We start from the raw sequence: 21,094 nt of genomic DNA, 5'->3' as shown, positions 1-21,094 counted from the left end.
GCCGCGCGCGTCCTTGAAGGGCCGCCCGGCTGACCTTGCTCCGCATCCTCCGGAGAAATCTCCCCGAGAGCGCGAGGCCGGGGCCGCGCGGTGACTCAGGGCCCGGCGCGCCGCATGCAAATGTTCCCCTCCAGCGAGCCCAGCGCCGCAGCTCGGCCTCCCTTTCCTTTCCTGCCCCGTTTTTTTTTTTTTTTTTTTTTAATTCTACTATTCAAACCCGGCTCCCCCTCCCCCTCTGCACCGCCCGACAGCCAGACTGTCCGGGCGTCCTGTCCCCCACTTCCCCACCCGCAGGACCGAAGGCCAACCTTCGCGCTCCCTCGCTGCGGGGATCGGACCTGGCCCTCCCGAGCCGGGCACCGCGCACGGTAACCGCGATCCGGCCCGACCAGAGGGGGCGGTGCGCCGCGCTCCGAGCCGCACGGGCGGACGGCGCCCGGGCCCCGCTCCTCATTGGCCGCCACCTCCGCGGGCGGGGCCGTCCTGCGCCCGGGGCACCAGGAGCTGCCCCTCGCCGGGAAATCGGCAGATGCCGGGCACCGGCGCGTGGAGGTGAAGGCAGTGGAGGGAAGGCCCGGGCGCCGCCGAGCTCCCTGCAGCCAGCGCTGCCCTGCCCGCTGCCCCGGTGCTGGCGATGCTCGGTTGCCCCCTATGCCCGCTACGCCAGCCGGAAACTTTGCCCCAAGAAGTCCTCATCCGCCTGGCTGCCTAGTCGGTCCTGTGCACCCCCCGCCCCCGGGCCCCGCGCGTGATTGCGGGGACCCCCGGCGCCAGGGCCTGCCACGCCCCGCCGCGCGCGAGCGGCCGCCAGGATGCGCTACGCAGACCCCTCGGTGAGCAGGGATTTGCTGGGGAACCGAACTTTGCTCTTCATCTTCATCTGCGCCTTCGCCTTGGTGACTTTGCTGCAACAGATCTTGTATGGCAGGAACTACATCAAGAGGTGAGAAAGTACGCGCGCGGGTGGGAGTGCGTGGAGCCCGCGGGCGAGCCCAGGTGGCGTCTGCGGCGTCCAGCCGGGCGTCCGGGGGTGGGTGGCCGTGGGGTTTGCGCTTAGCCCTGGGCACCTCCGCGTTACCTTAGGTTTGGGCCGCGGTGGTGCTCCCGAGCGCCTCTCTCCTCCCAGCCAGAAGAGAGCGCCTGCCCAGCGCGGCCCGAGGGGCTCAGCAACTTTGTTCTGTTGTGAGGAATGGGGGGACAGGTTAGAATTCGGCGTGGCCACGCTGACAGTAAATCCATTTGACTGTCCTGAGCGGCCGCAGGGGCCAGATGGGTGTCCCCCAAATCTACAGTGCCATGCCATGTGGTTGGAGGGGGGGGCTCCCGGGAGAGGGAGGCTCAAAACCGGAGTGGATTCCCTGGCGAGCCCTGAACTGGTGAGGACCCTCGGGAGAGAAGCATATCCCTCCCTCCCCCAGGAGCGTCGGGTGAGAGTGGGCTGATGCGATGCGGCAGGGAGGGTGAACTTAAAAACCTCTGGATCTGTGAAACCCACAGCCTGACCCTTCGGAAACAGATGGGCCTTTCTCATCCTTCCGCAGAAGGTCACACCTGCCCCAGGAGTTAACTCTCCCTTCCTAGGGCTCTGCATCCTCCCCCCGACCCCCCACCCCCCCCTTCCACCAGCAAACTCCATTAAGGGAAAGAGCAGTGGGACTTGTCTCGGAGACTGAGGCCCAGCCTCGGTTCCTCCGCCCGCTCTGCCCTGCCCGCCGAGGAGGAAAGCTTAGGGTTAGTTGCTCCGCCTGGTTTCAGGGCCCATGGACCAGCCCCTCCCAGAACCTCTTTCGCAAAGAGCTCACCTCGCCTTTCTGCGGGAGGTTTCTCCTTTCCTGCCAGTGTCTCCCCACGCTCACTGCCCCTCCCCCAGGCTGAGAGAAAACAAAACGCCTCCCTCGCGATGTAAACATCCCATTTCTTCCCTAAACTTCCAAGTAATACAACAGTTGTTCTCTTGCATCATTTGTGCCCCCCATTCTGGGCCGCGCGCGCGTGGGAGCGGGAGAGCGAGGGTGCTGCGGAGACCCTGGTGCGGGTAGGAAAGCCAGCCACCTCCTTCCCTGTCCCAGGGCTGGGCCTGGGAGGTCCCTTGTCTGGACATTTGCTTCCAGACGGCCACTGCTCCGGCCTGTCCGAGGCAGTGTTCTTCCTGGTGGGAGGCGGTGGAGGGGCATGGTGCTGTGGCTTTAAAGGACATTTCCCGAGAATGTCCTGGCTTGTTGGAGCCCATTGGGCCTGCTTTCCTCCCCCTAACCATGTCCGTATTCAAGGACGGGGGGGGGGGGGGGGGTGGGCACATAGCCTGCTGCAGCCCGCCCCCTGCTGCACTTGTTCCTCAGCAGGGTGGCTCTGGGTTCCTGCCCCCTGCTGGCACCTACCCAGAACCCAGAACCGAAGGGGCTGCAGGCATCCCTGCTGCCTTACCAAAAGTGGGAGAATATCAGTGACCGTGGCAAATGCCAACTCAGCTGCCACTGCTTGCTCCAGCAAGCCCTCCCTGGTCCTGGGTGGATGGGCTAGCTGCTCGGGGTTCAGTGGGCATTCCAGTTGTTCTCATCCTCCCTCACACAGAGACCCTGGGCCCCTACGTCTCAGACGCCACCTCCCCTGGCCTTACTCCAGGGACCTGGTTAATCCAATCGAGCAAGCAAAGCCTATGTGTGCCTGATTCTGGAAGGGCGCCAGGACGATGTGGTCCTGGTGTTCAGGGGGGTTGAATTCTGTTTGGGGAAACAAAATGACCACACGAGACAGCTATGGAGCAAGTGTTGAAATGTCTGAGGAGGGAGGCACCGCTGCACTGAAGTAGTCAGGGTAGGCTTCCTGGAGGAGGTGGAACCTGAGTGGGTCCTTGAGGGAAGGATAAGATTGGGGTAGGGCACATCCAGAACTAAAGGAGGAGGCAGCAGAGGCGCAGAGATGTGGCACCGCCTCCTCTCACCTCTCCCATGTGTGGCCCTACCCACACGGCTGCACTTGGCCTCACCATTGGTTAGTACTTCATCGAGCCACCCTGACCCTGAGCCAGGTTCTCTTTCTGACTTCTTAAGTTGGATGCTTATCTCTCTAATTTTCAGTCTTTGTTATTTTCTAATGTAAATTTGTAAGGTTATGCGATTTCCTCTAAATAGTTCTCTAGTTATTGCCATTCAACTTTGAGGTGATGATGATGATGATAACAACTCAGAATTATATTGCATTACTACATGCCAGGTCCTGGTCCAAGTGAATTCTAACAAGTAATAGATACTATTACTGTTCTCATTTTATAGGTGAGGAAACTAAGGCACAGTGAGGCTAAGTAATTGTTCAAGGTCATACACATAATAACTACAAGAAGTACTTTCATTATTTTGAATTTTAAGTATTTTCTAATTTCTATTATCATTTTCTCACTCATAAGTTTAGAAATGCTCTAAAATTTCCAAATACTTCCTTTTTTTACTTATCTTTTTGTTGTTGTTAATCCTCACTCAAGGATATTTTTCCATTGATCTTTTTTTTTTTTTAGAGAGAGAGTGGAAGGGAGAGGGGAAGACAGAGAGAAACATCAATGTGAGAGAAACACATCAATTGGTTGTCTCCTGCATGAGCCCTGACCAGGGATCAGGCCTGGGAGGAGCCTGCAACCAAGGTTCATACTCTTGACCAGCATCAAACCCGAGACCCTTTGGTCTGCAGACCCACGCTCTACCCACTGAGCCAAATTGGCTAGGGCTTTACTTATCTTTTTGAATTTTTAACCCAAATGCATTGTAGTAGGACAACATGGTATTTATAATGTTGATCCTTGAAAATTTATTGAGATTTGCTTTGTGGTCTAGTAGGTGGTTGATTTTTGTAACTATTTTGTATATACTTTAAAAATGTGATTCTTCTGTATCCTTATTGATGTTTTCTGTTCGTTCTGCTTGATCTATCAATTTTTAAAAGATGTGTGATGGAATCTTCCTCCGTGATAGTGGATTTATCAGTTTCTCCTATCAGCTTTTACGTTGTGCAGATTGGAGTGATATGATTAGATGCATACTAGTTTAGATCTATCGTCTTCCTAATGAGCTGAATCTTTTATTATAATATAGTGACTTTATTTCTAGTAATGCTTTGAGACGTTTTGTCTAATATAATATAGTGAGACAGCTTCCATTGGGTTAGTACTTGCTTGTTATAATAATATAATGGCCTTTAAAAGGAAGGCATGAATTATGGGGATTGGCAGATCCCTAAGGCAGCTACTGGCTTAGAACTCATCTACTACTTCCTTCCTTGCCAGATTATTCATCCGTTTAGGAAGGCATCGATACACACTTTAATCGTTCTGTCAGTGTTTTAGTGGGGATGTTGCAGAGGGGGGTTCCTGGAAAGCTGACCCTCAACCAGAGACGCGAGCAGCATGCTGAGTAAGATGTGTTCTTGAATCTACACCTGAAGAGGGAGGCTGAGCCGAGGGAGAAACTGAGCCACGTGCGGTCCCCGCGAAGGCCCTGGCCACCCCATAGGGAGCCCCGCAGCCGGGTCTTCATGCCTCTGTATTGAGTTTTTAGTCCCTGGATGTGGGCTGCCTCTGGAAGAGGGTGTGACCTTGGCCCAGTTGACTCTCCTGCCCTGAGACACGATTCCCAGGTTCCCAGAGGGGCCAGAGAGCTCCTTGCACCCGGGCAGGTGAGGAAGTGGCACCTGCCACCGAGGCTTTTTCCATCTGCCATGTTGCGGGAAATGGAAGTGCCTCATCCCCTCCTCCTCCCCAAACACAAGTCTCACTCCTGGGCTCAGTCTGGGCCTGAGCCCCACTCTTTAAGGAGAGCATTGCTGCTGTCAGCCAGGGGTCTCGGACCCACAGCACGGCTGTCCTGAGGCGGTGCCTTTACCCACCCAGTGTCCCCACTGCGTGCCTTCCCAGCCGCCTCTCTGCCAGTCCAATCCTGCTTCTCCTCCGGTTCCCAGCCCACAGTGTCCTTCGGGCTCGGGCTTCCTAGTGCTGTGCTGCCCGGACTCAGCACCTCCCCACAGCGCTGCCCTCTTGCTTTCTGTGTGGCTGCACAGGCCACGAGCTGAGCTGGGCGTTTGTCCGCCTTTGCAGAGCGGACTCTCGGGTGCGGTGTGCTGTCTCCCCTCACCTTCCTCTCTTGCGCCTCCCGGGCGCCGATCTGGGCTGCCTGCGTGCGGCTGGTGCCGGCCTGAGACTTGAGGTTAAGAAACTGGGTCAAGGAAAAGTACAACCTGACTTGGTGCTGTGTCCAAAGTATGTATTCAAAGTGCTGTCATCGCCAAGCCAATGCCCCCTCACCAGGGACAGAGACTTCGGTCCCAGGGCCCGGAGGAACAGGCACAGCCCCGGCGATGGGGACCATGGGACGGAGGATGGATGCAGGGGTGGGTCCGGAGGGGAGGGTGCCCTAGAATGGAGGAAGGAGCTGAGCTGACAGCCACCTGGGGTGTGTCCTGTGCTGTCCGAACAACAGTTGTGCTGGTCAGAGCAAGCTTTTACCGAGTACCTACTGCAGGGCTGGGACGAGGGGGAGGCAGCAAGGCACCAAGGGGACAAAATTGAAGGAGGCTCCCTCTTGGGTGCTGATCCTGACAAGCATGTCAAACGGATGTTTGACGGATGTTTGACATGCTCGCAATGAGTCTGAGATGGGGCCGCCCTCCTTTGTACCCTGGGAGCCTTGCTTGCTCACTCTAGTCCTGACCCGGGCCTGCTGTGTGCCCAGCCTGCTCTAGTGGTAGATAGTAGCTTCTGGTCCCTTCCCCAGTGTCTCCCAGGGACACAGTGCTGCCCTCTCACTCTATTCCTTTGCCCATTTCTTTCTAGTCTTTTTCTTTTTGACATTTGTGCTTTCTGGAAATGTTTACCTCTTAGAGGATCTGGCTTCTCCTCTTTGACTTATCCAGTCCCATTCACTTCTCATCTAATAATCTCTCACCCAGTAATTCTCTAATTTAGCCCTTAATCTTATGTGTAGGGATTCCCCTCCCCACGCCCCCCCCCACACATACAGGTGATGGATTCATCAGGTAAAAATATTAATTATTAACATTCAATAAGAGATTATGAGCCAGGCTCTGACCTAAGCAGATAATCCTGAATGAGGATTATTTCATTTAATCCTCACCATAGTCCTGTTAAACAGATATGATCATCCTCATTTAATACTCAGAGAGGGTGAGTAACTTGTATAAGGTCACACAGCTTGTAAGGCCCTTGTAAGAGATGTTGTATTCATCCCTGAATTCCCAGGACCTAGCACAGTGCCTGGCATTAATTGTTGAATGAATGGATGCGTACAAAGGGAGTCCCAAAGCTTTTCTCTAAACATCAAGGAGCAATCAGCTTTGTGTCCGGGAAGAGGGAATGCTACTAAAGAATTATTAGCTGTGATTCATGTCTTTGAGGAACTTCCAGAACACTGAAAGAGACAAATATGAAAAATACGTCAGACAGTTCAAATACATTCATAATTGTGTGGCGTAGACTATACATCTTGTAGGTTTCAGAGGAGACAGTAATCAGGGTGGTGAGTTGCCAGGTAACATCACAGTTCGGGCCCGAGCGCCGAGGAGAGCTGGAAGGCTGGTGTGTGCGCCTCCTTGAAATCGATGTTGACTAACTATTTAACAAAGAGTAGCTGGAAGGGGCCTGGCATTAGTGGATGGTCTGGGTGCCCACGCGTGTGACTCTGGCCCCCAGGGGAGGTTGGGCAGGCACTGCAGGTCTGGGATGTCAGGCCAGGCAGCTGGACTGTTTGGAGGTTGGCCTGGGGGGAGGGGCCCCGGTTCCTCTGGGGTGCAGGGGCAGCGGGTGGTGAGGTGGTCCCAGAGCTGTGCCTGGAGCTTGTCCAGTTTCTCCCTCTGGACCCTTCCCCTGGCTGTGTGCCCCCATGTGCACCCTCCCTGCCCCCCCTGACACTGCCAGCTCTGGACTCCCCCGGGGCCCTGCCCCAGCCACTTACTAGTAGCCACAGGCCTTAGAACCGGAGTGGGGCGGCTTCGTCTGCTCACCAGCACCCTGGTCGCAGGCCGGGGACTCTCGAAGAAGCCAGCCCTCTGCTGCCTGTAGACCCTCCCATCGACAGGCCTGCCACGTGCTCTGCCCCTCCTCCTCTCCCCTCTGGGCATGGAGAGCCTGGGGACCCGCCTGAGGAGTAGCCGTTCCTCTTCTTCCTCAGGAGGCCCTCACTCGGCATCCTCTCTGTTGCCCAAATGAAGGGCCCCATGGGCGAACCCTGGGGATGAACCCACTTCCCTTTCCCCCTGAGGTTCTTCTGGGGGGAATGTTAGCCTCTGATGCTTCACAGGGAAATCATGAGTCACCAGTGAGTCAGGAGCCAGGACGTGCGGGGGCACGTGGAACTGGTCATTGTGCCCATTCATCCCGCTGGGAAGGTGTCCCAGCTGGCGGGCCTTTCCGCTCTGACCTGGGTGGGCAGGTCCCAGCACCTCCTCTGCCAGGTGTCCCCTGACCACCCACCCGCCCCTTGTGTGGCCTGGGGAAGGCAGAGCACTGTGGGAGGCAGAGGAGAGCAATCTGGGCGCCCCAGGAAGGGCCCAGCACTAGACTCCCGGGTGCTCCTCAGCAGATGGGGCCCACCTCCCTCCTAGATGGCTTTGAGGGACCACAGGAAGGGGGCGCTGCTTCTCTGAACTGATGCCACATCACCTGCCAGCTGCCCCTGACTCACGCAGCCGCAGCACCTTGCCAGCCCCAGAATAAGCCGCACACGCTCGCCCAGGGCCATTGCAACAGATTATCCTCCCCCGGGGCGCACCACCCACTTCGTGTCCTGCTCAGACGCACCTTCTCAGGAAGAAGCCCACCCCATGTGGAGTAGCACCCCTTACTCACCCCAAACACCTGTCCCCTTTGCCGCCCTTTTCTTTTTTCCGCAGCATTTCCACCGTCGGACCCATTACACATCGTGTCGCCTCTTAGTTCGTAATTGCTACATCTGTCTCCCTCTAGGAGCAATTGAGCGTCACGGGGGCAGGGCTCTTGTTAGTTTGCTCACTGTGGAACCCCAGCCCTCAGCCTGGCATGGCTGTGCGATAAGTTTAGAATAATACAACAAAATAAATATTTGATATGTATACACATATAATAAAATAAAAATAGCACGAATGGATGAAGCCAAGATACCCTCAGTCAGCTGTGAGGTACAATGCAAGTGATTTGCTGATTAATAATAGAAGCGTGTTTATGCATTTCATTCCGCAAGCTCGGTTTGAAAGAAATGGCTCATTGCCTCATTTTCTTTTGATGAAGAAAAAGACTAAACCTTAGCCACCAGCTGGTGGGAAATTTAGTCCGTCATTGTTGAGGAGCCTTCCCTCCACCTCACCCCCCTCAGGGTCATGTGAAGGTCATGGAGGCTCCTAAGGAACAAAGATTGGGGGGACTCCCCAGGCCACCCCAGCCTCAGCCAATCTGCTCACTGCTCTCAGGAGGCTTCTAGAGCCCTGGGTCTAGCCTCCTGAGGTCCCGAAGCATTAGTCTCTCTGGGTCCTGCTGTCCATTTAAGGGGAGACCTAGGGGAGTACCCCCAAGCCACCACAGCAGAGGGGCTTCCTGGGCCTGAGGAACTTTCTGCTCAGCTGTGGTCTCACCACGTCCACGCAGCCCTCCACCAGCCCTCCCCAGGCTGGAAGGCCCTCCTGCTTCTGTTAGAATGGCCTAGCAGGGCTTCTTTCAGCCCCAACACTCCACATGGCCCTAAAGTCAGAGGGGTGATGAAGCTGCGCTCCCTTCTTGGACCAGGGGAGAGAGGATACAAATGAGTAATGCAATAGGTTACCCCCCCAGGAAAGGTAAGTACTGATGTTTTGTGGATGATTTTCTTCTTTTATTATTATTTTTTTTCAAATGGAGCCAAACTCAAGGTTATCCTTGTAATCGTAGCAGCTCAGTCGTTTGCATTTCTATTGTACGCTTTGTGGAGTGGGAGGGAACGGGGTGGTGCAGGCAGAGCTCCCGAAGGCTCCCACCCCGGCTCCCTCTATGGGGGCCTTTTGCAATGGTGGGCACGTCTGGTGCATGAGGAGGCAGCTGAGGTCACTGACCCAGCCGCCAAGCTGGGAGACCCCAAGGGGTGCTGTGTGGGACGGGAGCCAGAACTTTCCTAGCCAGAGAGCTGAACTGGGAGTCAGGACTCCTGGGTTCCAGGCCCCGAGCTGGCTGAGAGGCCACTTCCCACTGTCTGCCTCAGTTTCCTCATCTGTGATGGGTGAGGCCCACTTTGTCTCACTCTTTGGACTAAGGTCAGGATCCAGCAAGATGCTATAAGGAGGGGGGCACCGGTGGGGGTCCCAGGCTGCTAGGAGTATTTGGTCTGCAGCGTGTTTCAAGCTCGAATGAGTGGGAAATTTGGGATAGTGAAGTCTGAATTTCTAGCATCTTTTGGAAACCTGAGCACAGTGCCATTTTATTGGGGAGGGGGGGTGACTATCTTCCTACCTTCCCAAATGGCAGCAGGGGACTGCCGCTCAGACACTTACCCTGACAGGCAGCACGCACACCCTCGCTTCCCCAGCTTCCCTCATCCCCCCGTCTGTTCTCCGAGGCCTGACTCCGCTCCCCGGTGGAAGTGAAGCACTTTGCGGGAACATAAATATTAACGTCTGGTTGGCGTGTTATGGGATGTCTTAGCCAGGGTGTGTCACAGTCCTAACGGTCCAAGGGGCGTTGTGAAGGGAGGGTGAGGGCACTACGGAACCACCCCGGCTTCCCGAGTTGTGCAAGGGGAACAGGCTTGCTTCTTTTTTGAAAAGTGTCTATTTAGGTCCTTTGCCCATTTCTTTCTTTTTAAAAAAATATATTTTATTGATTTTTTTACAGAGAGGAAAGGAGAGGGATAGAGAGCTAGAAACATCGATCAGCTGCCTCCTGCACACCCCCTACTGGGGATGTGCCCGCAACCAAGGTACATGCCCTAGACCGGAATCGAACCCGGGATCTCTCAGTCCGCAGGCCAATGCTCTATCCACTGAGCCAAACTGGTTTTGGCCAGACTTGCTTCTTGTGGACAGTCAGGGCTCCCCACCTGCTTTTCATCTCCCCCAGTGTTGTCCCTAGCCCCCTGCTCTCCCTGGCTCCAAGCCCAGGTCCTTATTTATCCCTCTGCTATCCTTTCAGCCAGGTTTGGGGAGGCAGCAGAGAGGACCTTGTGCTTTGAGTCCAGCGTCTTAAACTAGGAGGCGTGTCCTGTGTTGGAAATCTAGGTTTCCTGAAAAGCTTTGCAGGGTGTCTGGCCTCTGAGGACAGTGTGGCGATTAGGGGCTCTTGTGGTGTAGGTCTCTAGAGGCGGGAACTGAGGGACCCACCACTTGGGAGGCAGGAGGGCACGGTGACCTGGACCTGGCTGAGCCTCAGTTTCCCTGTGTGTGCAATGGGAAACCTCAGCTCTGCTGGTAAAGGTGCGATGAGGGGATGCAGATGAGCAGAGAACCCTGCAAAGGTTTATTGTCATCGTCCCCACTGAGTGTGTGATCCAGGCGATGTGCCACAGGGCACACGACAGCACGTGGCTCTCTGGTGGACAGGCTTCCCCCAGCACCTGAGCGTGAGTACCGACTGCCTCGTTCTCTTGCCAGAGGCCTCCAGTTTGGTTGGCAGAGTGGCGACCAGCTGGACAATTGGACGGGGCTCTTTAATGTCACGGACGACCCAGAGTCACCCGGCGGCAGTGACTCCAGCTCCAGGTACAGACCCGGGCGAATAACCAGGGAGGGGGACGCCTGTCGGGGTGACCCTGCAGCCCCCACCCCGTGGCTCACCCCAGAGCTGCCCTCCGGGAAGAAGCCAGCTTGGCGCAGTGGCTCAAAGCTCACTGCATCTTGAGGTCCTGACTTGTGTCCTTGACATGAGGGGTGAGGGCTAGGACCCATCCACAACCAAGTAGGGACTCACTGGCCCCCTTCTCTTGAGGGTGGGCTGGGAGGAAGCCTGGGCCTCAAGCCTCCATTGGAGGTGGGGCCTCAGTCCATACCTGCCGCAGGGATTTGGAATGTCAGCCTGCAGGTGTGTCCAGGTGTGTGTGGGGGGCAGCTGGGCTCCCTGCTCCTCTGAAATCCCATGGTGAAGGCGGTTCTGACGGCTCCGCCCACCGGCGAGGGTGACCTTGGCTGGGCAAGGACCATTTCCATCAAGACTGCAACTGAGATTTGACATTCCTACCATCACGTGGTTATTTCTTCTCGATCTGCTAGGGTGTTTGGAGCTAAAAATCAGTGATTCAGGGCAGTTTGCATGCTCAGCAGTGGGAGTTCAGTAATCATTTGTTGAATGAAAGAAAACAGAATATTCTCAGGCAGGATGCACGCTCTGCTTAGAGCTGGGTGTGGCTGGAATCTGCCAGCCGAGGGTTTCCAGGGGCTGGTTAAATAGTTTTGTTCCTTCATTTTTGCATCTCTAAGTACCGGCTGACTCTCAGTCTGTTGCCCTGGGAAAGAGGCCTGAGTGTCTGCTGCTGTTAATACTGACACCAAAACATTAAACCGCCCCTGCAGAGAAGTACTGTGTTCTTCAGGGACCCCCAGTGCACATGATTCTGTCCAATGCTTTGGAAGATAAAAGATATGGCTGTCATATAAGCACTCAGTGGGGGAGGTGTCCAGACAGGCCTGCGGGCCGGGACCGGGATCAGGGCCTGTCAGGAGCTCAGGTCTTTCCGCAGGTGTGTGCTGGGGGCTCTGGCCAGCCTCTGGCCCTGGGATGTCACCAGCGAGAGTGAGGAGCCCAGAGTTGTCCCTTCCAAATGTTGAGGCTCCAGTGTCGGCCCTTCGCTGTGAGACCTGCCCATGCAGATGGGGGGTGGTCTCGCCACGTCAGCAAGTGTCTGCCTGCCTGGGATGGTTCAGAGCTCGTGGAGAGCTTTCCGTGGAAAGTGCTAACCCACTGAGCAAGATGGGACTGGCTCCTGGTGGCCGGTTTGGGCAGCGCCCCTGGACAGTGGCTGAGACCAGTGCACAAGGGCCGTGTCTAGCTTTTCCCACTGCCAGCAGCTGCTCTCTCCCTCCTTTCCGCGATGCTGCCTCTAAGTTCTCTGCCTCTCTTGCCTCACCTGTGCTCGCTCTCCCTTTCTTGGTCCACTTTTCTCCCTCTGTCCCATTTCCTGCCTCTCTCCTCCACTTCCTTTCTGCAGCCGGTCTCCTGTCGCCCCCCTTTTCTCTTCCTCCCTCAGGGACTGGGCAGCCTTCCCGCCCTGTCAGCTGGGCTCAGGGTCAGAGACCCCAGCATGTCGGGCGGGTGGGGAGTTAAGGCACCTTTATTCTGTGTTGTCACCAGCTGGGTTGATTTCCTTCTGCAGAGCCACCATTGCACCAAGGACTCCCTTAGAAATGGGATGACCACACATCCCGAGCTTTGGGACAGTTCCCATTTCAGATGCCAATTTTTGGTTGACCCCAGCAGTGCCCACATCTGTGAGAAACCATAGAACTGACCCATATGGCTGGGGTTTTTCTACCTCAAGGTAGGAGCAGCCTCCGCCTTCTTCAGAATGGGCAGGGCAGCGCCTGGCACCAGGTTGGCAGGGCGTGGGGGAGGACGGAACCGGGGCGCCCTGGCGAGGGCCCTGCAGAGCGGAGTGCGCCATCCCGGGGCACGTGCCTGGCGTGTGTGACCAGGCGGTGGTACCCTTCGCCCACCGAGGAACTCAGCACCTGCTGTGTTTTGTTCTGTGTAGTTGTGTGGTGTGTTGAAGTGTGGTACAGGGTTGGAAGGGAAGTCAGAAGGCACCATATATATAACCAGCAGATAAAGAGGGGCAGAAAAGCAAATGACTCACAAGTCGTAAACTCACCCAGTGACCACGGGAAGAAGGAGCATGTCCCAGGGATCACAGAGGAAGCGCAGGCGAGAGAGTGCTCGTGAAGGCGCTGGTCAGGGGTTCTCGTTGGACATGAGCTGGGGAGAGTCCAGGCCGCACTGGGAAGTGAGTGAGTTATAAGACATACATTGACATTTAGCTTTACTAATTTCAAGTTTAAGTCTAAACGTGTTGTCCAATAAGTGCCTTAGGGGAACTGCTTTAATGAGCAGATAGGAATACATTTTAATTAGCAAGTGCTTCTATTCAAGTGGGCGCTTTGAAGAAGCAGGAAGCTCCCGGGCAGTTCTCACGTTAGGTGCTGATGTTTCCGTCTCCCCACTGTTGTGCCTCTCCATCTTTGAGTTCTCAGCACCGGCCACGCAGTAGGTGCTCAGTACATGTTACTTGAGTAGAAGAAGGAATTAGGCAGGGGCTTGGTAAAGGCCATTGATAAGAAAGCAGACTTCAATGTCCCTGTCCCTGAATTCTCCCTTAGAGATTTAGTCCTTTGGATTAAACCCTGTCCTCTCCTGGCACAGTCTTTGAACATTAATCCCCGGACAGGGAATACACTTGGAAATCACAGACCCATTCACAGTTTGGAATGGCCAGAGGATGATGTTCTCTTGAGAAGCGCGGGTAGTAGGGTGGCCTGAGTTCTGCGTGGCAGGGTGGGAGAGGGAGACTGAGGTGGGGGCGGGGGCTGTATAAGGAGAGAAGGCACGAAGGCAGATTATGTACTCCTGCAGTAACTGACAGAGAAACCCTCCCAGATACCCCCCTCAGAGCTTCCCAAGTTTGGGAAAGGTTGACGGGGAGGAGGAGGAGAAGGAAGGCAGCATTGTCCTCCCGGGCCAGCTGAGTGCTTTGACCCCTCTGACCTGGCCAGTGACCACTCAGAGGGTGGCGGGAGGCAGCAGTGTCCTTGTGGACTTGGTCCTGCCGGGCCGGCAGCGCTGCGCCCCTGCCTCAGGACATCCCAGGGAGAAGACCCCCCAGTCACAGGGGCTGAGGGCCGCCGAGGCAGGAGCCCCCCAGGCACGAACTCAGCCTGGCCCAGAGCCACAGCACGAAGGGCTTTACTCAGCGTCTGCCAGCTGCACCCTGCTCCCCATCCAAGTCCTGTCCTCCCTGCAGTTTCCACTTCCTGCCCCACCTCCTCCCTGAAGCCTTCCCTGATAGCCCTTTAATTGGACGTCCTGTGAGATGTGTCTGCGCAGAGGGCTATTTCTATCATTACCCACACGGAGAACGCTCCTCCAGTTTGCATAAACCCTTCTGCATTTGCTCAGGCATCCCTCTAACCCCGAGGCGCCCCCTCTACCCCCGCCCCAGAGAGCTGGGCTGGACCCTGGGCCCTCTATCTTTAGACCAGCCCACAAGTGGCCTCGCTGGCTGGCCTCAGCGGCCGCTTCTCCCAGGCTCTGCACAGCCTCGGGCATCCTGGTCTGGGGTAGGAGGGCACGAGGCGGTGTGCAAAGGCAGCTTCAGGGGCACTTCCCCCTGGGTCCCGGAGCAGAGCTGGCCACGCTGCCACTCACCTAAGCTGCCTGCTCCTGGGGCAGCATTCTCCCCGTGCAGCTGGGCTGCAAGTCGGGGGCCAGGGGCTTCCCGGTGGGAGGGTAGCACGGCCACAGGAGAAAAGAGCAAGCCCCAAGCTGAGGGTTGGGTCCTTGGGCCGGAGTCCTCTCGGCTGAGATCTGTCTGTGTGTGTGTCTAGCGTGCACTGCCCAATATGGGGTTTGGAATAGTCGTATTTCGGAGCAGGAAGGAAGGTGGTGGAATTCAGTTCAGCACTTTATTATGCCGTGTTGAATTGTTCCCTAATTGTTTCCAGACAGTATATAATGAGGCAATAAGTTGTGTGGGCCAGATGGCGAGTGCTCCCAGAGCTCAGAGTGGAAGTCGGAGGCGCTTCCGTGGAGGGGTGAGACTTGGCTTGGACCTCCACAGGCGGTGCCCGTGGCCAAGCACTACTGGGGGCTGTGTGCCAGGCTTCTTACTGCATTTAATCCTCACCCTCAGACCTTGAGGGCGGCTGCTGTCATTGCCCCCTTTACAGATGAGGAAACTGAGTCACCACTTCCAGGTGCGGGGTGGAGGAGCTGGAACTCGCCCCGTCCAGTGCGACTCTGGGGCCCCAGCACTGATGGGCCATGCTGGACGGAGGGATCCTCCCTTCTGGGCTGCGGGCAGGTCACGCAGGGTTGGGTGGCTCCCCTTACCTTTCTTCCCAAGTCCTCCATCTTGTATAGTCCTGTCCTCGTCTCCCGGCTGTTAGACTGTAATAAAATGCCATAGTGACTCAGGTAGGTAATTACGTACATATTCCCTTCCCATAATGACTGCTGTCCTTGGTGCTACAGGCAAGGTGATCTGTAGGGCCTCCTGTCTCCCCTCTCCTCTTTCCCACTTTTTTTTTTATTTTGGTATGTTTTTATTGATTTTATTTTATTTTTAAAATATTTTTATTGTTTAAAATATTACATATATTAGTACATATATCTCCTTTTTTCCCCCATTGACCTTCCCCCCCCTCCCCTACCCCCTGTCGCATGCCCTCATCCCACCCCCTCAGTGTCTTGTGTCCATTGGTTGTGCTTATCTGCATGCATACAAGTCCTTCGGTTGATCTATTCCCCCCCCCCCCCCCCCCAGCCTTCCCGCTGTAATTTGACAGTCTGTTCGGTGCTTTACTGCCTCTGCCTCTATCTTTTTGTTCATCAGGTTATAATGTTCTTTATTCTCTTTCCCACTTTTTATCTTCTGTGTGTTACCCTCTACCCCAGTCCCTGTGCTTACTATTTCCTGATTATTACCCCCCAAAAACGCTCCTGGGATTTCTGCCTTTCAAAGAGGAGCCCTCAGTGGCAAGGTCACCCCAAAGGAAAGAACTATGATGTGGTGACAGCTGTGGGGGGCCAGGCAGCAGAGGGTCTGCGCGCCGGCACTGTGGTGCAGCCTGGCTTAGCCTAAGGCCTTCTGGTCAATTTCACTGCTGCGGAAGGACAAAAATAAATACGTAAATAAAGGGACAGCGCTCTTGGGCTCCATCCAGCTGGGAAGAATTCGGAGGCTCGGGTTTGGCAGTGTTCTGGGCTGGGTGCTGGAAAAACCAAACAAAATTGGCACAGCTTCCCCTTCCCTCCCGGGCACCTGGCGTGGGCCTCGGGGTCTGAGACATGGAGGAGGCTGACTGTGCGGGCAGGGCTGTGGGCGCCCTGACACAGGGAGGAGGCTGACTGTGCGGGCAGGGCTGTGGGCGCCCTGACACAGGGAGGAGGCTGACTGTGCGGGCAGGGCTGTGGGCGCCCTGACACAGGGAGGAGGCTGACTGTGCGGGCAGGGCTGTGGGCGCCCGACACAGGGAGGAGGCTGACTGTGCGGGCAGGGCTGTGGGCGCCCTGACACAGGGAGGAGGCTGACTGTGCGGGCAGGGCTGTGGGCGCCCTGACACAGGGAGGAGGCTGACTGTGCGGGCAGGGCTGTGGGCGCCCTGACACAGGGAGGAGGCTGACTGTGCGGGCAGGGCTGTGGGCGCCCTGACACAGGGAGGAGGCTGACTGTGCAGGCAGGGCTGTGGGCGCCCTGACACAGGGAGGAGGCTGACTGTGCGGGCAGGGCTGTGGGCGCCCTGACACAGGGAGGAGGCTGACTGTGCGGGCAGGGCTGTTAGTGCCCTGACACACTTAGCAAAGGCAGAGGCCACAGAATGGAGTAAGAATGGAAAGAAAAAGGGTCGGGGTCGGGCTGGGAGGACCAAGCACCCACCCCATAACCAGCTTAGGGGGCTGTCCCCATCTTCCACTTCATGTGGCCGCGCACAGCCCGCACCCCCTTCAGCAACGCCATGCCGGAGGGCGGGGAAGGCTGCCCAAGGCTGGCCTCTGCTCTGTAGCAACTGGGCAGACACAGCGAGGAAGAGACTGAGACTAATCAGGGAGAAAGAAGACCAGATCAGGGCGCTGGCACTGCATGGAGAAGAGGCCTGAAGTGAGCGATGAACCAAGAAGAGGCCACTGGGCCCAGCCAGTGTGGCTCAGTGGTTGAGCGTCAAACTATGAACCAGGAGGTCACAGTTCGATTCCCGGACTGGGCACATGCCTGGGTTGCGGGCTTGATCCTTAGTGGTGGGGTGTGCAGGAAGCAGCCAATCAGTGATTCTCTCTCATCACTGATGTTTCTAGCTCTCCCTCCCTCTCCCTTCCTCTCTGAAATCAATACAACTATACTTTTTTAAAAAAAGAAAAGAGGCCACTGGGATGCAGCTCTTGGCGTGGGCGCCCGGGGCACGGTGGGGAAGCCCAGGAGCAGTCGGACGATGTGCATGAGGAAGGGAACCAAATTGACTTTCGACACCCGGAGGCCCATGGCTGGTGAGCTGAATTTTACAAGGGGAGCTTATCGGGGCTCCCTGACCTGGGCCCAAAACAAGGCCCCCAAATATGTGCTCTTGCAGGAATGTGCTAGACACGTGACTTGAGGCCCTGCAGAACTGCTGGTTGGGGTAGGGAGGAGTGTCACATTGGGCTCTGCCCTGACCCCCAGCTCCCACCCCAGGCCAGGGATGACACTTCAGCGAGGCCCATGCTGGGAGCAGATCAGTCACAAGACTAACACGGGTTGCACTCACAACATCAGGCTCTTTAGCTTTCAGTTCTCATATCTCCAAACAGCCCAGGGATCCCTGTGGACAGATGAGGAAACCGTGGCTCAGACAGGGCCATGGTCCAGGCAGGGGGCCGAGCCGGTCTCTCCACCACCGGGAGCTGTGATCTGCCGTTGTCAGTAGCCGAGCCCTCGTGCCTCCCTCTGCGCCTGTGTGGGAAGACACTCAGTCCTTTGTGTTGTCAGGCTGTAGTTTTCAGACTGATTTCTGTGCGTTTGCTCTGACGGGTGGTGTGCTGTCTGGAGCCGGCAGCTGTTCTGGCCCTAGAAATAGCACAGAGCTCACCGAAGGGGGCTGTGGGCCTTGGGGGGCGGCGAGGGAGGAGGCTGCTTACTGGGAAAACCCCAGTGACCCGGCCGTGGCTTATCAGAGTCAGAACTTGGGTTCTGGGCTCTTGGAAGCCTGGGGTTCCCTTTCTAGTGCCACCAATTACTAACAATGCCTGCGGACAAGTTCCTTTACCCCTTGCAGTCTGAGTCTTGGGTATAAAATGGAGAAATAATGCCTGCCTTATAGGGCAGTTGGGAGGGTTAAACAAGACAAGATTAGAGTGTAGCATCAGGCTGCCACATACAGATGTGCAGGGTGGGCTCTGTGTAAAAACACTAGCCAAGGGGGCAGGTGCGGCTGAAACCCCCCTGGCCCTCACGTGACAAGCCGTGTGCCTGGCATATGGCTTAATTCACCGGGAGAAAAAGGTGCTTTTTCCTAATTTGTAGAGGTGCCATGCCCACGCGGGTTTTTTACCCAGTGTGGAATCAACAAACGACTCTGTGGTTCCTGGAGACTCTGCCCCAGGCTGACGGGGCCTGGGGTGTAGACTGCTGAGCTGGGGCCACTGCCCTGCTCCGGGGGCTGGAGGAGGCCTAACAGGGGTGCTCCTGCTCAGCACAGCCACCTTCCCTGGGCTTTGGTTCCCTGAAGGTCAGCGTCTGGGGAGGAAGGGAGTGTGAGATAGGAAGTTGAATTCAGGGGCCTCGTCCTGTACCAGCCAGTAGTTGCTGGGCTCAAAGTACTGTGGCCCCCAAGGAAGACCCCATGGTCCTGAGGAAGCTCTGGAGGGGGAATCAGGCCAACAGGGGAGCCTGTGGGACAGGCTCGCAGGGAAAGGCTGTCGGACTATCTGCACACCAGGCCCTGGCCCTGCTGACATGAGGCCTCCTCAGCCTGTAAAGCTGGAGCCCACGTCTGGGTGGGAGGAGGGGAAATCGTGTCAGGACCACCAAGGCTACTTCTGCCCTTGGCCTTCGGCATTTGTCCCCTCACTTAGTGGAGGCCCTCAGTGGTTGGCCAGGCAGCCAGGCCCGTCCAGCCTTGCCCGTCACAGTCCCTAGGGCACAGAGACAGGGCGCAGGACGGATGCAGCCTGGCACCAGCATCAGACTTGGCTGCCGGAAGCCAAGTGGCATCTGAGACGAGCTGGGCTCCTGATCTGGCCGGCGGGAACTATTTATACCAGTGAGGTGCCCGAATGGGATGCCAGGGCCCCCTCCCCTTTGAGCTGCATAGAGATCGTCTTTCTAGAATTGAAAGAAGAGACAGTGACAAACTCACCTTGAGAGGCTGATGGTGTTAAGAAGGTTAGAGAAACTGCTTCTCCCAGTCTTCTAGCAGGTTAAGGGGAAGCTAGAGCAATTTCAAGGGAGATCTAGGACTTAAAAAGAAAAGGGCATTTACTAGTGCTTCCCAATAATAAAGGAGTCATAACCCCATTACAGAAAAGTCTTTTTAAAAGCATTTTTAAATATATATATTTTTTATTGATTTCAGAGAGGAAGGGAGAGGGAGAGATAGAAGCATCAATGATGAGAGAGAATCATTGATCGGCTGCCTTGTGCATGCCCCCTATGGGGGACTAAGCCTGCAGCCCATGTGCCCAGGAATCAAACCTGGGACCCTTCAGTCTGCAGGCCAATGATCTATCCACTGAGCTAAACCAGCCAGGGCCAGAAAAGTATTTTTTAAAACCACTTGGAGACACCCACTATTAATGTTTTGTTACAGCCCCCCTGCTTTCCCATGCATTCACATATGTATATGTAATTCTTTTTATAAAACCACAGTTTTATAACTTGCATTTTCCACTCAGTGTTATCATGTGAGCCTCTTCCTATGTCATTACACCAAAAAAATGGAAGCCTCATTTTTGATGTCTGCATAATGGGCTATATCCAGACCAAACAGGGATTTCCACGGCCCCCTCCAGAATGCAGTCCTTGGGCGTCGTCAGAAGCAGACTAGAGGTGGTTAGCGTGGCCGTGCTTCTGGCAATTTTATTTCCTCAGGTCAGTTGTCTTTAGAGACTGATGGAGCAGTAGAGCTCTCCCTCCCCGCCAAAGGAAAGCCCAGGTAGGATGGAGAAGGAAGCAAGGACTATTAGTTCCATTTTCCAGATGGGAACACTGGAGGCTTTAGACCCAGGCATTGGAGCAGTTTTGATTTTGACTTAGGTACCACCCGGGGTGTCTTCCGGCACCTGGAATAGTAGCCCTGAGTGTGAGAGAAGTTGGTGCGGGTGGGGTGTAAGCTCAGTATTGGTGGGTGTGCATGTGAAGGGTGTGTTCACAGGTTAAGGGGAAGCTTGAGTCAGTCCTTTATTATCTCAAGGAACCTCTAGGCAAGCCCTGGGAGGGGCAGTCTCTCCAGAGTCAGCATGTCCCAATGTCAAAGCATCAGAAACACAGTTTGTCTTGGAATCTGCGGCAGAGATGGGTGATCAAGGACGTCCCCACGTCCACGCAGAACTCAGTGTGGGCTTTATTCACAGGGGCAGAAGAGAGGGTTACTAATAGCAGCAGACGGTGGAGACACTTCCTGGGTTATTCATCTCTGACTCAGCTCTGCCATCCACCAGCTGAGGGGCTGGAAGCAAGTGTCTGACTCCCTGGGCATCCACCCTCAGTTCTTGTCCTTTAATAGCAGGAAAAGGGGGGAAAGGGAGTGAATATTTATTGGGTACTTCCTGTGTTCCTGGCACTTGCTACTATTTTCCCTGAAATTATCATCAATATCTTGTCTAAACCCTGTTACATAGTATGTGCTACACTTAAAAAATATATATATATATATATTTTTATTGCTTTCAGAAAGGAAGGGAGAGGGAGAGGGAGAGAGAAACATCAATGATGAGAGAGAATCATTGACCAGTTGCCTCCTGCACCCCCCCATACTGGGGACTGAACCCGCAACTCAGGCATGTGCCCTGACTGGGAATTGAACCGTGACCTCCTGGTTCATAGGTTGACCATTTGGGATCATTGTACTGTCTAGTTTCTTATGAGTGATGTTGGGGATTCAGGAGAAAAGGAAGCCAAATGGAGGCTGATGGAGGTAAGGCAGGGACAGTCTCGTGGAGGCAATGGAGGGGCTAGCTGATCGAAGGGCGGGGGCTGATTGGTTTTAACTTCCTCCTGTGTGTGGACCATTAATTCACAGTATCGATCTGCCTTGGTTAGTGAGTGGGGAGTTCTGGGGAAGCTTGGTATTGAATTTTAGTGCTGGATGGGCCTTTAGATATCACCTAGTTCAAACAGATTGTTTTAAGGAGGAGGAAGCAGAAGCCCAGAGCGGGGAAGTGATTTACCCAAAGTCACACAGCTGGTGTAGAGGCATATCCAAG

General features: G+C 55.4%; 1 protein-coding gene across 4 annotated transcripts in view; it reads left to right on the top strand.

Moving 5' to 3' along the window:
* Positions 1-298: 298 nt before the first annotated feature.
* Positions 299-21,094, top strand: part of ST8SIA5 (ST8 alpha-N-acetyl-neuraminide alpha-2,8-sialyltransferase 5) — a 53,518-nt gene continuing 32,722 nt past the window's right edge. For 3 of the 4 annotated variants that reach the window (XR_013814238.1, XM_079784978.1, XM_079784977.1), the window contains exons 1-2: positions 299-943; positions 10,588-10,695. Coding sequence is in view for 3 of the 4 variants with exons in the window: in XM_079784978.1 (XP_079641104.1) it covers positions 813-943; positions 10,588-10,695 (239 nt within the window). In the remaining variant the exon portion in view is untranslated. The remainder of the gene's footprint in view (positions 944-10,587; positions 10,696-21,094) is intronic. The other variant, XM_079784979.1, reaches the window with a different exon arrangement.

Source organism: Cnephaeus nilssonii, assembly GCF_951640355.1.
Source record: "Cnephaeus nilssonii genome assembly, chromosome: 11".
In the NCBI taxonomy this organism is placed as follows: Eukaryota; Metazoa; Chordata; class Mammalia; order Chiroptera; family Vespertilionidae; genus Cnephaeus; species Cnephaeus nilssonii.
The sequence above is the reverse complement of the archived record's forward strand: the minus strand, read 5'-3'. Positions and strand labels throughout refer to the sequence as shown.